General features: G+C 40.3%; 1 protein-coding gene across 1 annotated transcript in view; it reads right to left on the bottom strand.

Moving 5' to 3' along the window:
• col24a1 (collagen type XXIV alpha 1 chain) overlaps positions 1-18,144 on the bottom strand; it is a 74,341-nt gene that overhangs the window by 9,335 nt on the left and 46,862 nt on the right. Inside the window, exons 25-43 of the mRNA XM_083521445.1 lie at positions 15,206-15,259; positions 13,736-13,789; positions 13,059-13,112; positions 12,908-12,961; positions 11,000-11,053; positions 10,870-10,914; positions 10,752-10,796; positions 7,501-7,554; positions 6,803-6,856; positions 6,381-6,434; positions 5,709-5,762; positions 4,635-4,688; positions 4,448-4,555; positions 4,306-4,359; positions 3,942-4,049; positions 2,517-2,570; positions 624-677; positions 397-453; positions 61-114 (exon numbers count right to left, since the gene is read on the bottom strand). Coding sequence (XP_083377571.1) covers positions 61-114; positions 397-453; positions 624-677; positions 2,517-2,570; positions 3,942-4,049; positions 4,306-4,359; positions 4,448-4,555; positions 4,635-4,688; positions 5,709-5,762; positions 6,381-6,434; positions 6,803-6,856; positions 7,501-7,554; positions 10,752-10,796; positions 10,870-10,914; positions 11,000-11,053; positions 12,908-12,961; positions 13,059-13,112; positions 13,736-13,789; positions 15,206-15,259 — 1,119 coding nt within the window. The remainder of the gene's footprint in view (positions 1-60; positions 115-396; positions 454-623; positions 678-2,516; positions 2,571-3,941; positions 4,050-4,305; positions 4,360-4,447; positions 4,556-4,634; positions 4,689-5,708; positions 5,763-6,380; positions 6,435-6,802; positions 6,857-7,500; positions 7,555-10,751; positions 10,797-10,869; positions 10,915-10,999; positions 11,054-12,907; positions 12,962-13,058; positions 13,113-13,735; positions 13,790-15,205; positions 15,260-18,144) is intronic.

The following is an 18,144-nucleotide window of genomic DNA, read 5'->3' as shown; positions in this document are numbered from 1 at the left end:
GCAATTAACTGCATTGAAAAACTATTTGTTTTAAATTATTAAACTGATCCAGAAACAAACCTGATATCCGTTATCTCCTGGGGCGCCTCGATCACCTTTCTCACCTAGAGAACCCTGTCCAAGCGCACGCACGCACACACACACACACACACACACACACACACACACACACACACACACACACACACACACACACAAATTCCATAATAATTTATTAAATCAATTATTGTAACAGATTGTATTAGAATCCAATTTATAGATTATATTTGGTTTACAAACGCACTTTTGATGTGTGTGTGTGTGTGTGTGTGTGTGTGTGTGTGTGTGTGTGTGTGTGTGTAAACAGACAGCGGTGGTGTGTAATGAAAGAGGAGGTGTAAGGAGATCTAGACCTACTGGTTCACCTAAGGGCCCCGGAGGTCCTGGAGTCTTGCTGTCCTCTCCTGGATAACCCTAATAAAACACACACACACACACACACACACACACACACACACACACACACACACACACACACACACACACACACACACATATATATATATACCCGGTCACAAAACCATACAACAACCAAAAGGGATATAACACCTGCTGATCTATACAATGGCAATAATGCTAATTACCTTTTCACCTTTAGGTCCCGGGGGTCCAGGTGGACCGGGCTTTCCAACATGACCCTAAAGTGGGAGAAAAAAAGAAAAGACAGAGACTGTAAATTGTTGCGTCTGCTAGCAAAAACATGCAGACTAATCTTATATAAAGTCCCTAAAACTGCAGTCTGATTCACACACACACAAAGATCTGACTGTTCCGAACCTACCCTCAGTATGTAGCACCAACAAGGAAGTGAAGTTGCTTCAGGAAAATTATTTGGAATTCTCCAGGAGATCTTCACTTGGCTTTTATCAGAGCAAGCGCTTGTGTGTATTGAGGGAACGGCGGTTTGTAGCCGAGAACCCGACATGAAATGTAACTGTAAATGGATCCTAATCTGCATTAATCTGCTTGATGTCGCTCTCCATCCCTCACTCGTTGCATCTCGTTCTTTAATCACATTCACCTGTTTCTCAGCATGGAGAAAGTGAACAGCAGACTTTGGAGGAATGTTCTCACCAATCAAAAGCATTCCTGCCCACTCGAGCCATCCAAAGCATTTCTGTTAAATTTAAACCAGTTGAGGAACACGTCAATCTTACAGACTGCAAGAGCTCAGAGGAACTGCATGTTCACAATCATCCAAGGCCTGATCTTGGAATGTCTGTGTTCTTTATGAGCGTTGATCTCCCACAGCTTCATAGTGATCCTGCACTGAAAAACACTCCAAAAGCAAGCTTCATGAAGACATGGCTGTGAACAGTGTCCTCAAAAACACTCAACACCTCTGCGATCTGGAACTGATGCCTCCTCACCTCCACCAACATCACTGGCTGAGCTCACTGAAGTTCTTTTTGATGATGAATGAACACTAATCCCAACACCACACCCAAAACTCCAATGAAAAGCCCTCTCAGAAGAGTGGAGCAGAACACAGGGAGAAGCTCATCTGAGATCAAGGATATATGGGTTGGTGGATTCGTGCACAAACTTTTGCCCATGTAGTGTACCTTTATCTTAACCATCATTTCAGTTTAGATGAAGAGATACAGAGCATTACCTGGGGTTATAATGGGAACTGTCATGGTTTTAATGGTCATAATGGGAAGTGTAGTGGTTTTAATGGTTATAATGGAAAGATCAGTGGTTTAAATGGTTATAATTGGGTGTGTGGTGGTTTTAATGGTTATATTGGGAAATGTAGTGGCTTTAATGGTTATAATAAAAAGGGTACTGGTTGTAATGGTTATATTGGGAAATGTAGTGTTTAAATGGTTATAATAAAAAGGGTACTGGTTTTAATGGTTATAATGGAAAGTGTAGTTGTTTTATTGGTTATTTTGGGATGTGTAGTGGTTTTACTGGTTATATTGGGAAGGGTAGTGGTTTTAATGGAAGCTGTAATAGTGTAATCCTATGGTTCTCTGCTTTCTGCTGATATTATCTCTCTATACCATTTAGAACTCCTGTAACTTATAGACCACATGGTAGTGTCTACTGGACACCATTAGGGACCATTAGAACCTTATTATACATCCAGACGATCACTAAGTGCAGCTGGTTCATAGCTGATGGTATCTAAATGACGTTTGTTGTAGAAACAGTTGCTGGAAGACCACTGAAGGGTCATAATATTCGTTGGAGGTGGAACAGAGATGGAATTTTCTGGAATCCGGTGGAATCTAAAACGTGAGAAAAATCCTTGAAAGCTCATAGTTTTGGAAGCCACAATGGATCTGGGGAGAATCTACAGGTTATTTCAGAGTGTGTGGACTCTGATGTGTTTGGTATAAATAATTGAGGAGAATTTTTGTGCAGGTTTCTGTTTTATGAATCTGCCTGGTCGTGCCGTGTGACGGCTCCCTGGGGCGCTTTAGAGTTTAACCCTGTGTTTGTTTTCAATGAAAGCAAAAGTAACTCACTGTGTACCCTTCCATTCCTGGTTCCCCCTGTGGTCCCATAACTCCAGGTTGACCCTGATGAAACACACACACACACACACACACACACACACACACACACACACACACACACACACACATGACTGAAAAATGAGATTGTGTCTGAAATCCTGATACCATCTAAGTTTTCCTTATATCTAATCAAAACACATTCCTGCTGAAACGAGCTAAAAAAATAAATTCTTATTTTCATATTCTCCAAGATGTGGAAGAAGTTCTAATGGGTTCTGCATGCATTCTTCTGCTTCTCCTCAGTGAGCTCCTCATGGAGTGCAGGAGAAATGGATTAACGCTCAGCACGCTAACAATGCTTAATGGATTTACTTAGGAAGAAGAAAAAAACTTTATAATACCCCATTAGGAGTCTTTGATTCGAGTCCAGACTCTGTTACTGTTTAGACTCACCGGATTCTGACAGCTAAAGGTCAACAAGACGCCATGTCGAGCTCTGGTTTCGATCTTCATCAAGTGTTTCGTTTTTTAAGGAATTCAGACAAGTCAATTCTTCTGAAAGTGTTTTTTTAACAACACAATCTTCTTATTACAGCTTATATCTGAACATTAATTGCTAAATCAATGCCCATTATTAAAATTATTATCTGTGGAACTCGATATTCCTGAGGAAACGTCACTGATGAGCTCCTGGACCAAATATAGTCAGAAAGCGAACGGATAAAAGTCGAAGCACGATGCAGGAAAATAAACGCCGCCATAATGAAACCGAGAGAAACAGAACGTCTGTAAAAACTCAGGTTCTCTGGCAGCTTTCTGAGGCAAAGTTTCCAAAGACAACTTTCAGAAGAACTAAAATCCTAATGGACCTCAGATCTGTTGTGTTTAAGTCACTGACCTGAAACTGGAAAGCAGGTGAAATCTGTTATAAATGGATTAACGGAGATTTTTTTTGCTTGGGCAACGTTTCAGAGTGGAGGAAAAGACCGAATCTGAGCTTTACAAAAACTCACGCAAGGAAAATGTGTTCAAGTTCAAGGTCAGAATAGTTCAGTAATGAGACAAATAAACTCCACCCCCACATGTGTAACTCAAATAAACTCCACCCCCACATGTGTAACTCAAATAAACTCCACCCCACATGTGTAACTCAAATAAATTTCTGCATGTGTAACTCAAATAAACTACACCACACGTGTAACTCAAATAAACTCCACCCCACATGTGTAACTCAAATAAACTCCACCCCACATGTGTAACTCAAATAAATTTCTGCATGTGTGACTCAAATAAACTATACCACACATGTAAATCAAATAAACTTCACCCCACATGTGTAACTCAAATACATTTCTGCATGTGTAACTCAAATAAACTAAAGGAAAGCAAAAAGTGAAATAAAGAAAGAACTGATGTAATAATTCAGGAACTAACCGCTGGTCCTCTTGTTCCTCGAGCTCCTTTCAGCCCTCGTTCTCCTTCCTGTCCAGCTTCACCACTAGACCCCATCTCTCCCGGCTGCCCCGCTGGACCTTGGTCACCCTGATACACATTAACACAACCATGGTTTGAGAGTGGGGTAACAGCACCGTGTCTCCTACAAGCGCACTGTGCTGTCTCCTGTCACTCTCCACAAACTACTTCCTGAGGCTTGTTGGTGCTCACAGGTGGTTTCATTGTGTTCTTGACCGCTTAACTACCACTTTTCTAACTGGAGTAGCACAAGGTGCAGTGCTAGATCCAACCAGAAGTTATAGGAGCTGAAATATCAGTCATGAGGTCTTGAATCATGCCTTACCTTCTTTCCTTGACGTCCACGTTTGCCTGGTGGTCCTTGTTTTCCTTCTGGTCCCTAATAAAAAAAATCATGTTCAAATAAAACAAACTCAAATATGAACATTTTATTTCAGATCCCTACTTGCTCACAGACAAACACTCACCGGGAATCCTTTCGTACCAGCATCTCCAGGTGGTCCTGTAGGTCCAGGGTCACCAGCCTCACTGCGTTCCCCAGTCTCTCCCGATGCACCGCGGTCACCTTGTTCACCCTGCAGCCAAACAATGCAGTGAGACACAATAAAATACCAAAAAAATTTAATAAGAGTTGTTGTTTGGATGATTATGGACCTTTTGCCCGTCCTTTCCCTGAGGTCCATCTTCTCCTGGTGGACCTGGAGACCCCTGACACACACACATACAAACACACAAATTGTAGCAAAAAGGTCTGAGTAAAAGCACCTTATTAGCATTTGCAAAGATCATCAGAATCAGACCAGTCAAGCTTTCAAAAGAGTATGCACCTGCATAAGCAGCTCAATAAAGAACATCAGCAAACTTCATGAAAAATATGCACTAAATTAACACCAACACCACCACTATCATCCTCATCATCATTATCTACATCATCATCTTTATCATCATAATCCTTATCCATCCAACCATCATCTTCACAACCGTAATAATCTTGATCAACACCATCACAATCATCATCATCATCACCATCATTATCATCATCAGTCAGGTAGCAGCAGTGAGACCATTCAGGTAGCAGCAGTGAGACCAGTCAGGTAGCAGCAGTGAGACCAGTCAGGGAGCAGCAGTGAGACCAGTCAAGGAGCAGCAGTGAGACCAGTCAGGGAGCAGCAGTGAGACCAGTCAGGTAGCAGCAGTGAGACCAGTCAGGTAGCAGCAGTAAGACCAGTCAGGGAGCAGCAGTGAGACCAGTCAGGGAGCAGCAGTGAGACCAGTCAGGGAGCAGCAGTGAGACCAGTCAGGGAGCAGCAGTGAGACCAGTCAGGTAGCAGCAGTGAGACCAGTCAGGGAGCAGCAGTGAGACCAGTCAGGGAGCAGCAATGAGACCAGTCAGGTAGCAGCAGTGAGACCAGTCAGGTAGCAGCAGTGAGACCATGTAGTTAAGACTAGTTAAGACTGGTAATAGCATTGTCATAGTTGTTAAACAGTCATAAGCAGCCTGAGTGAACATGCTGTATAATGAGGAGCCTTGAGTCCAAAATTAAACCTCCACTCAGTATCCTTCAGTGAAATCCAGCTGGAGATCCAATGCTAATAATAAAACACACCTTTAACAAAACAGGACAACTGACATTGAGTTAATGATCAGGACGTCTCTGAGAGGAAAAGGCCTCAGCTGGGGCTCTGGGACATCAGAGATGTAATTCAGAAGCAAGAATGTGGACTCACCCTGACACCTTCTTGCCCCTTCTCCCCTTCAGCCCCTACAGGTCCGATTTCACCCTACAGGAACAAGAATGTACATTAATGTCTCTTTCTCTGGATTTATGTAAATACAGTTTTCATAAATGTATAAACAATTGTTAGCAACACCTTAGCTACTGCTATGTTCAACAAGCCATGCCACCATGACAACAAAAATTAAGGTTTTTGCGAAGAGTCAATTGTTTATACATTACAGAACACCTTCTGACCAATCAGAATGCAGGATTAAATGTATTAATTAATGTAATAATTTAGTGCATAGTGACAGCAATAAGAATAATAGTAATAATTTTTTACTATTGTTATTATAAATATAATGAATAATTATTGAACTAAAATCTTTTATCATGATCTTTGTCATTTTTTTTAAATCATAATTGTTTTTTCATGCTAATCAGTATAGCAGTTCTTCACTGTAAAACCACTTACAGATAAGGGGTGCCATTACTTTTCAGCATATTCTTCATAAAATAACAAAGCTATAAAACCTCATCTGATGGGATTCACAAAACGGTTTGTGGTAAAATAATTACACTCGCACGCCTCCGCAGTCTGAACCACTTGTACGGCTGTACAGAACAAAGCCGCCTATTCTTCATGGTGTCAGCATCAGCATGGGTTTATACAACTCCTTACCTTGGCACCAGGTTCTCCAGCAGGTCCCTGTTCACCTTCAGGTCCTGGAAGCCCCTGTAATGGAAACACACAGTACTCGATTCAAAACTCTTGTGAACTTCGCATTGCTAATCATTCTATTAAATAAGCTACAAAATAAAATGTATTATATTATAGGAAACACGCTGAATTAGCATAGCGGTAAACACAAACCAACAGCTGTACAGTGAACATTTTACAGCATGACTAGCACGTGATAAACCGATCAGCTCATAAACAGGCTAAAACTTGAGCTAGCATTACAATAAACACACTAACAAAAAAACTAGCGTGAAAATAAAGAGGCTAAGATGTGAGCTAGCATTACAATAAACACACTAACAAAAAAACTAGCATGAAAATAAAGAGGCTAAGATGTGAGCTAGCATTACAATAAATTTTACCTCAGGTCCTTGTTCTCCATCTGCTCCCGGTTCCCCCGCTGGCCCTTTAGGCCCCTAATGGACAAACAGAACTTTTGATTGAAATCACATTTATGTGACTCAGCACTCCAAAACATGTTTCATCATTCTAAATAACACACACACACACACACACACACACACACACACACACACACACACACACATGACTACGTGTGAGATCTTAGCTAAATAAATGTGTTTGTGGAAATATTATTGTGAAGAAAGCGGTTGTCATCGCCAAATTACGTGGTAAACACAAGGCTGATAAAGGACATGACCTTAAGGTGTGTGTGTGTGTGTGTGTGTGTGTGTGTGTGTGTGTGTGGGTGTGTGTGTGTGTGTGTTTGTGTGTGTGTGTGTGTGTGTGTGTGTGTGTGTGTGTGTGTGTGTGTGTGTGTGTGTAAGAATGGAAAAACAGTGCGGCTACTTCAAACAGCCACAATGTGTTTTTGCAGCAACGAGGGGCCTGTCCTACTGATTACATGTTTAGACTAGCTGATAGGCACGCACACACACACACACACACACACACACACACACACACACACACACACACACACACACACACACACACACACACACTTCCAGCACATGAAACGCTAGGAAGTAAATCCTATGCCCCTGCTCCCAAAACCACAATTTAGCCAGTTTATAAAAAATAAAGCTGAAATACTTACAGGTTCACCATGAGGTCCTCTTTCACCAGAACTTCCAGGTGGACCTGCAAAACCCTACAAAGTGCACCATACTGATATTATTGTGTGTAGATACAAAACATCATCAACTGTCATTTATTTAAGATTTAAATTCAATGATCAGGAAAATAGAAATATGAAATTCTGAAATGCAGAAGAGGAAGAGGTTTCAACATGAGGAGGAAGAGGCCCAGAAATCTAAGGACTATCCATAAGGTCTGATAACACTCCTAAGTGAGGATGAGGGAGTCTCAGATTTCCAGAATGTTCCAGAGAAAGGAGAATGTGAAAGCCCCAAGGTGAGGAGAAAAAGGTTTCAGAATGAGAAGATGAAATTCTGAGGAGGTCACAGAGTAAAAAAAAGAGAGTGAGTAGGAGGACGCCTGTGGAGCCCCATAGGGAGGATGAAGGTCTAAGAAGGTCCCAGAGTTAGGATGAGAAAGTCCCAGAGTGAGGATGAGAAGGTCCCAGAGTGAGGATGAGAAGGTCCCAGAGTAAAGATGAGAAGGTCCCAAAGTGAGGATGAGAACCGAAATGAACCGAAAGTAAATAAAAGTGTTAAAACATAGAAATCTGGAAATATGGTGGAGGAAAACCAGAACCAGTCAGCAGAGTAGTTAGAAGAAGATTCTATCTCAAGGAAATGTGAACCTGAGAGAAAGTGATAAATGTGAAAGCAGTGTGTTTACATGTTGTGTGGAAGCAGAACGATCAGATCTTAAACACAGAGGAAATGTTGTGACAGATGAAGTGATTCTGATTTAATTGCCTCCTGTGTCAACTGGGTTTCTCTGGGCGTCATTACACTGCAGGGACAGACAAGAAGTGGTCGTGTTGTTGTCTATGAGAACCAGCCGCATGCTGTTAACATGAACAACAGGAAATGACTGCAGCCTGGTGCTCAGACTCCTCTCAGACATGTCACCCACAGTGCTTCATCTGTTCTCCTTTCATTCCTGTTTACACGCCTCATTATCTTCTACAGGATACACCGTATCTCCACACAACCCTTCCCGCTACCATTACCATGCTGGGATAGAATCACGCCAACCCGGACCTGGAAACACTCCACCACATCTCCAGCATTCCTGATCGTATCTCAACGACTATTATTAAAAATCTTTATCAGACATGGAAATTGACTGGCTAGAAGAGCAGAAATATCTACGTGAGAAAACATCTACGAATAACTTGCGGTTTGATGGATGTGAAGCTGCTGCAAAGTCTCAAATATTTTTCAGCTGTACATTATCAAGAATGTTCACACCCACAAACTCCATAAAAGTCAAACGCTCACAGAACTAGAAATGACTTAACAATGAAACACCATCCAATAACGAAGCTCAGCCACTGCAGCGCCTCGGTTTCCTCCTCCTCACAGGAACTCATCACAATTACAGGTTGTGAAGCTGACCAGCCGAGGTTTACTTCATTGAGTCTCCTATAAATAATTTTTTCATGCGCCATTAATTGCTTGATAAGAAAGAAGATCTGAGAAGGTCCAGGAATTAGGATGAGTGAAGAATTCTCAAAGTGATGGTGAAGAAGTCTCAGAGTGATGATGAAAAGATCTCAGAGTGATGATGAAGAGGTTTCAGAGTGATGGTTCGGAAGTCTCAGAGTGATGATGGAGAGGTTTCAGAGTGATGGTGAAGAGGTCTCAGAGTGATGGTTTGGAAGTCTCAGAGTGATGATGAAGAGGTTTCAGAGTGATGGTGAAGAGGTCTCAGAGTGATGGTTTGGAAGTCTCAGTGTGATGATGAAGAGGTTTCAGAGTGATGGTTCGGAAGTCTCAGAGTGATGATGAAGAGGTCTCAGAGTGATGGTTCGGAAGTCTCAGAGTGATGATGGAGAGGTTTCAGAGTGATGGTGAAGAGGTCTCAGAGTGATGGTTTGGAAGTCTCAGAGTGATGATGAAGAGGTTTCAGAGTGATGGTGAAGAGGTCTCAGAGTGATGGTTTGGAAGTCTCAGAGTGATGATGAAGAGGTTTCAGAGTGATGGTTCGGAAGTCTCAGAGTGATGATGAAGAGGTCTCAGAGTGATGGTTCGGAAGTCTCAGAGTGATGATGAAGAGGTCTCAGAGTGATGGTGAGAAAGTCTCAGAGTGATGATGAGGAATTCTCACAGTGATGGTGAGAAAGGTTTAGAGTGATGATGAAGAGGTCTCAGAGTGATGATGAAGAGGTCTCAGAGTGATGATGAGGAAGTCTCATAGTGATGGTGAGGAAGCCTCAGACTCCCTGTCTCATGTCTGAGAGCCTGAGGTTAACTGTCTTCTCACTGATGTTCTTTCTGCTGTGACGTGTTTAACAGAAAATCAGAAGGCCTGCTCCTCTACAGCACTTTCTACCACATAATGAGTCAACATTTAGATGTCAGAGCAGAAAACACCCAATATGTTTGAGTAAATTCAAACCACATCATGTACATCAGGTTCAGTTTTTCCATCTGTAGCACCAGAGGGCGCTGTGGATCTAAAACCACTTGGAAAGAGACCGAGAAAAGGGTTCAGTTGGAACAGCATCCTCAGGCTATTAAACATACACACACACATCACCAGCACTAATGACAGAGAGACGTTCTGTAACTTCCTACTTCCCTCTCCGGTCGCCCAGCATGTGTTACGAGTTACGAGTTCAGAGGAAATGAGGGTGATAATGACGGGTTCTGTGAAACGAACATTCAGCAAAATTCACACATAGAAGTCATTCAGATGTTCACATTTCACATCTCGGTTGTTGTATAAACCCATTTCCGGAATGTTCAAAGCGACTCATAGAACGTCCTTCAGACTGTCCAGAGCAGTGCAGCAGAACGTTCTCAGACCTCTTACTTCAGTCTTGAAATTTTACACTCTATCTGGACTGGATTCATTTCACGAGCAAAGAAAAGACAATCTTTTCACGTCACACATGGTCATGAGGTCATGCTCATTCGTCCAGATATCCAACATGCTGATTGATGACTTTTAAACTCTGGACATTGTGCGTCCTGTTCAGATGCGATCGGTTTCTCTGCTAACAGTTTTACCGGAACAGGGACTGAAGCTCAACATCCACTTTGCTGTTTTAGTCCACGATGCCTATGATACTAATACACACACTCGTACCTCAAACACAGATCATTCGTATATAAACCGATTCCCACATTCCAACAGAAGTGACATACGAGTGTCTTCTAGTCTCCAAAACACATACACTGGATGAAATGTAGGTGTTATATGTGGACATACCGGAGGCCCTGGAGATCCTCGCTTTCCTGGACTTCCTGCTTTGCCCTGCAAAAACACACACGAATCAGAGGTTTGAAAGTAGGTGTGTTCAGCATCATGCAGAAGTTGTGGAACTTACAGCAAACCCAGAAGCTCCTTTCTGGCCCGGCTCGCCCTTTTCTCCCTGTAAATACAAAAGAAACTCTTTATATTGAAGTGAGAGAAAAAGATCCGTGTGTAGATATGTCCAGGCGTGAATGGTGTGATACCTTGATGCCCTCTGGTCCCGGTTCTCCGGGGGGTCCGTCGGCTCCTCTTGGCCCCTGATATGAACATAATCCAGATGTTAGCTATGGCACTCTAGCGAACAGGCACAGGCTAAAGCTTAGCACGCTGAATGGGGGACATCATTAAGCCTAAAGGTTAATAGTTGACATACAGTAACTGTTACATCACATCCTGGAGGTTTATATTCCACCTATTCTGCAGAGATCTTTATAAAAAAAACCTTTAAACTCTTTATATCTGTATTTAATATTTTGAAATAATTCCAGAACATTTCCTGGAACAGAATTGTGTATCGTACATTTTCTACATCTGAGCGTCGTTTCAGACTGCAACACGCTTCTGTTTATTTTCTTTCCCAACTCTTTTTGATTTTTCGATCGAACTGCATCAAACTCTGGCATGTTTGTTTTCACAGTTTGGTTCGCTCGGGCAGGTGTGAGCAGCTCACCATCAAAACAAACCTAATCAAACGGAGATCCGAAAGATCACGCAGGTTTATCTCGCTCCCACCCACGGACTTGGCACGTGGAAACCCTAATCCCAAAACCAGGTACAGAAAGCGTATGAATACCTCACCCTAAGCTCATGCACCAAACACACCAGAACACACAACACTGATAACACTCACAATGTCTAGAATGTAATCAGTTGGATCTTCACACACACTAAGATCTCACAATTACACAAACCAAGCGGGAAAAGAAAACAAGTTCATATCTACAGCTGCGATGGAGGAACGCTTGATGTCTTTGGAGGTCTCAACCGTTCAAGACGTTTCAAAATCACACAGGGTAACATGTAGGGTTCCTTCAGGAAGTGCAGAACATTAAGCTGCCTGAAGCTTCCAAATATACGTAACACCGATTCCTAATTCTTGCCCAAGCATACAATTTAACAGAGAAATTAACAAAGAATTGTCATTTATACATTTTCCATCATCACAGCAGCAGATCTGCACAAGATCTCAAGGATCCATCACTAATTACTTCTAAAAAGATCTGCTGGGAATACAGACCCCCAAACAAACAAGCCCCCTCCCAGAAAAACAAAAAAAACAAAACAGATTTCTATTTGAAGAAATGGAAATAAACAGGAAAAAGAAGTCCTGTTTAAACAGTCAGAACATCTGGATACATGTGGTAAGTGCTACCATGTGTAGGTTGAACGTATATAATTGTTTAAGGGCAAATACATGCACTTCCTGTACAATCAGATATAAGATCGCTAATGAAGCAATAAACTGGGGAAGCGAGACAGACGACAGTAGCGGTATGGCTTTCTCAGCTGGAGCACACATGTTGTGGCATTCTGTACTCGCTCGTCTAGCAGACTGTTATCCTGTACAGACACACCACTTTACTTTCCACCAAAGCGCTGGAGATCCGACTCCACCGAACAAGTTCTGGATGTCCTTCAGGTATTGACCATGAGGGGGCACTGCTGCCAAAACGCACAGAGTGCACACTTCAAAGTGTATGTATATGAAGGCTTTAGTCCCCGAGTGGTTCTGGTTTATTGATCGTGACCTCATCGTGTCCACGGAGGGTTTTACGATGGACAGAGCTGATGAATTCACTTTGAACACTTTTATACGATTCACATGAAACAGATGGATGACACCAAGCTGGAAGAATCTCAACAGGACGATTATGCAAAACCTTGTGCAAGATGAAAGATGGTACAGCAATCAGCACATGGGTCCTGCAAATCAGGATTCCTTTCAAGTGTTGATTATTTGCAGATTCATGATTTGCCAGGAGAAAAATAATGCACACTTTAACACCTAGAACACTGTTACTCTGACATCATAATCAGCTTTATCCCTACAGGTCATAATAAAGAATAAAACTCAATGATGAAATAAAACGATACCGCAATTAGAGGCTTACCCTCCTTCCTTTTGTTCCAGGAACACCTGGAGTACCCCTCAGACCCGTGAGACCCTAAAATGAAATATAGATTTTACTTAACATTGTGGGGGGAGAGGGAGAGGGATGTAATTAATTACACAGTATTTGTGATTCGGGCAGCAGAACATACCGGTGGCCCTTGTGGGCCGACATCTCCAGGACCTCCTGGCAAGCCTGGATAGCCCTTAACAACAGGCATATAAATAATATAAGTCACAAAATAAGGAGAAACAGTATAATTTTTGGAAGCCAAAGAGAAATAATGTGCAATATGCAGTATTATCATTAAATGGAGAAAGTCCAGATCCAGTTTACACTAGAGGTTGATCAAAACCGATTATTCGGCACCGATAGCTAATTACTGAAACTATTGGTTATTCATACAGATAGTTTTTCCGGGTTCCAATCAGCTGTCATTACAAGAGCGGCCTCTAGAAGCGAATCACTGACTGCTGTTTTTACAAGTGCCACTGCTCGCTTCACACTGCTCGCTATATTTTATTTATTATTTATCATTTATGAATTATAAAATTAATTATTATATAATTTTATTACATATTAATTTCATTTAGTTTTTATTTTTGTAATAAAGTTCAGGGCTATTTTACATGGAATGTTTTATGAAAATTTTTATTCAGTATCCATTTTTAAAAACTGGGTTTTCAGACTTTATTTTTTTTAAATACGGTTGATTAATCAGTTATCGACAAGTACAGTCCAACCTAGTTATCGGAATCGGTAAAATCCTAAAAAAACACTAAAGCACTTTTGGTTTGTATAAGCAGTGATGTCTAAGAATGTTCTTACCATTGAACCCTTCTCTCCTGGTGGACCCAAAGGCCCTGCTGGACCACGGTCTCCCTGAGAAAACAAACAAGTGACATTTTAAACCAATATTCACCCACAGTTCATTCGAAGGTAAATTACGTTGGAATTTTTTTGTGCATCAGACTGAGTCTAAAGGTAACCAGAAAGTCATGTGAAACACGTCTACGTCTACACTAATCCGGATCATAATAAAGCTTTTGTCTAAACACGCACTGTGCACACTTTTCAATCGTTTTCCAAAAGTTGCTCATCCACTCTGAACCGTCTGAAACGCTCACGTCTCTGTACTGAGCAACACGTAAAACGCTTCGAACCTGCATCATTTCTGTGACTGAAACGTGTCTCAGTGTGGACGGAAGGTCAAAACAGAGAGAAAAATATGTGTTTTTATAGAAAGTCCCCATGACTTCTCTATAGTCTTATTTTAAACCTCAGTAGTTCATTCCTCAATGATTGTCCTGCAAGATTAAAAACATTCATTCATCATAAACATCATGTTTTTCTGATCTTCTGGTCATTGTTAAGATCGCAACCCAATCAAATGCATAGAATTCTTCTTTATTTCAGAAACTTCAGCTCCTTTCTATTTATGATATGAATATTTTTCTATGTTAGATATATTTGAGCGCGTGGACATTTCAAAGCAATCAAGAATGAATTTTAAAGCAAATTCATATTTAACTTGTCAATTTTCAGAATTCCATCTTCTTAAAATTCTCACTTGTAGAGGTGAAGATTGGATAAGATTTAGACGTATTCAATTATGGAATGGTTTATTTATTTAAGACATGTTCTTCTTTAACATGCTAAAAAAGATGTTGAAAGGATCGTCTTAGTGATGCTTTTTTTTTCCTTTCTTTCCTCGTTACACACTTTATGTATTATATTTGTTTTTGGAAAACGTATATCAGGGTTCTAATGCATTTGCAGTCATTTACACTCACATTAATTGTTTTAAATTTGCTTAATTGTATTCGTTGTTTTTGTTTTTCTTAATTGTATAGGCAGAGGCTTAAAATAATCCCTGCACCGCAGATGAATTATATTTTTTTTTATCTTGTTTTGCATTGTGTTTTATTTTTGTGCTAAATAAAGGATAATAAATAAAAGACTATACAGTGAACTATAAAGCGAGGACAAACCCCGAATCTGCGATCTCACTTTATTCACACCTCAGTAAACCAGGGAGGAAACATGGGGAGAACATTAAAGACGGCCCCCAATAGTGAAGTGAGGATTGTTGGAGCTGTGAGGTCGTTTATTCGAGATAATACTCAGAATTAACATCCAGTTTCAATCCTGTGACTCGTGTGTGTGACTGACGTGAAAGCTCTTTTGTTGACTAAAAGTTCCTTCAGGCACAAGCATCAACTAAATTCCATACGATTCAAGACACACAAGACTTTTCTATTCATCAATCATGAAAAGAAGACAGAGAAGTCACTTTACTTTTTCCCCAGGTGGGCCAGCCACTCCTGGAATTCCTGGAAGTCCTTCTTCTCCCTGCAAACACCCAGATGAAGAACCCAGGAAGAGAAGTTAAAGGCAGAACAGAGAAAGACACCAGAATGCATGCAGGACCATACCAGAGAAACTCAACCAAACTATAATCTCTACCACGTTTAATGGAGCGCAAGCCTGATATATGGGGCAAAACCCAGGGACTGGCAAAGGTGCTTCGAGGGGGTTGTGTGTTGGGGTAAATACTATAACCTGTGGAATGTGTCTGTAGACGACCTGAGTGACAGTGGCATTGTTCAGTGATTGTCCAAACCCATAGTGAGGCACATCGAGGTATGTGCATTATTACACTTCTTAAATCTCATTCATTATATTATACACTGATCAAGTATAACATTATAACATTGACATTATAACATTATAACATTATAACATTATAACATTGACATTATAACATTATAACATTATAACATTGACATTATAACATTATAACATTATAACATTATAACATTATAACATTATAACATTGACATTATAACATTATAACATTATGACATTATAACATTATAACATTGACATTATAACATTATAACATTATGACATTATAACATTATAACATTATGACATTATAACATTATAACATTGACATTATAACATTATAACATTATGACATTATGACATTATAACATTATGACATATAACATTATAACATTATAACATTATAACATTGACATTATAACATTATAACATTATGACATTATGACATTATAACATTATGACATATAACATTATAACATTATAACATTATAACATTGACATTATAACATTATAACATTGACATTATAACATTATAACATTATGACATATAACATTGACATTATAACATTATAACATTATGACATTATGACTATGACATTATAACATTATGACATTATGACATTATAACATTATGACATATAACATTGACATTATGACATTATAACATTATAACATTATGACATATAACATATAACATTATAACATTGACATTATAACATTATGACATTATGACATATAACATTATAACATTATGACATTATGACTATTAACATTATAACATTATGACATTATAACATTGACATTATAACATTATGACATTATCACATTATCACATTATGACATTATTGCCTGTTAGTGGGTGGATATATTTACAGTCAACCCCCGATAATTCAAGGTTCGGAAAATCCGCGGGATCTCATTTGGAATGTAACTAACAGTAAGTTGTGGATGATCTTAAAATACGCGGGAATCTTCCCAGGGGACCACTGTATTAGGCAGCAAGTGAACATTTTGTCCTCAAAGTTGATGTTCAAAGCAGGAAGAATGAGCGAGCGTAAGGATTTGAGCGAGTTTGGACAAATTGTGACGTCAGGACGTTATAGACACGTTTCCTGGGTGCACATTGGGGTTGTACTAACTGACCATTGAGACCTTCTGCTGCTGTAATCATTAACACTGTCCTGGACTCATCCCAAGAGTTCACTGGCATACTTTAATAATTTATAGTCCCAATAACTGGTGTCACTCAGAAGCCGCTTCGTTCGCTTCAACACAACCCACGTCTTGATGTTAGAGCAACGACGCTTGGATCAGGTACAATTTTTAGACAGGATTAAGTGATAGGACTTTGACTGGGCATGTTCAGCATGTGCGTCCCTATCAGTGGAAAAACCTATGCAGTAAATCTCAGCCTTTGTGTACAGTGCATTTGATGGATTTGTATTTGACATTCGCTCGCCCAGTGTGAGGGCTTAATTCCACGATGATGACACTACATGTCCAGACGACTCTAACAGACCATGAATCCTTGAAAGATATGAAAAGGGGTTGAACGCAACAGTAAACTGCACTTCTTACCCTGGGGTAGGTCTCTGCAGACACTGGGCAAACACTGGGAACAGAGTTTACACACTTTCCTCTAGATGATCAGAAGAAGGACCTGTTGCCCCTGAACTTTAGGTGAGTAAAATATCTGCTCAGTAGTTAAGACATTCGACTTCTGATTAAAAGTTGTGAGTTCAAATCCCTGCACCACCAAGCTGCCACTCCTGGGCCCTTGAGCAAAGCCATTAAACCTCTAATGCTCAGATGTATAAATGAGATAATTGTAAGCCATTATGGATAATACCGTCTGCCAAATGCCATAAATATAAATGCAAATGTAACGTCTCTGTAACCCTGGAGGTAAAAAAAATAAACGGACTCCTATATTTGTCTCAGTTACAGCTTGGAAAATACACAAGTTCATGTTCTCCAGGCAACGATCTTCAGTCTTTTGTGTGGTAGACAGGAAGATGACCTAATTACAGCTCTTTAAGCTTTAGCAAAAACCACAAACGTTTCTACACACCGACGTTACACGCCAAAATGTACAACATCTGAAATGTATTCAAGTCTTGATGCAGCGAAAGTTACTGTAGTGCGTAAACGGTTTTAATTTCTTTGCATTTGGCCAATTTGTAGTCCGCAGCTTGTATTCATTAACAAACAATTCTGCCTGTTTACAAATAAACAATGCTAGCAGGCTGCTAACCCACGAGGTTTCTGTAACTAATTTCTCAGTTCAATTCAATCATTTGCGCAGTGTGTTTTCGGTAAAGGAATAAAATTCCGTGTCTTGTCGGTACAGGAAATGAATCATCAGTGCAGTGTTGTGATTGAGCATAGATACTGTCACCAATCAGAATCCCAGAGGAGTTTATTCCTCTTACACCACATCAATTTAGCAGCAGTTCTATTGTTTTAAATCAAAGTTCAACTGGTTATTGCTATGCTATTACAATGCTGATTAGAAGGTAACACAATTCAGGTGTAGAGATCATGTGATGTGGTATGTGAGGGTGCAGTGGCTGATGGGAATCAGGATCATGGCCCTGACACTGACACTG

The sequence above is a fragment of the Silurus aristotelis genome, assembly GCF_946808225.1.
Source record: "Silurus aristotelis genome assembly, chromosome: 19".
In the NCBI taxonomy this organism is placed as follows: domain Eukaryota; kingdom Metazoa; phylum Chordata; class Actinopteri; order Siluriformes; family Siluridae; genus Silurus; species Silurus aristotelis.
The sequence above is the reverse complement of the archived record's forward strand: the minus strand, read 5'-3'. Positions and strand labels throughout refer to the sequence as shown.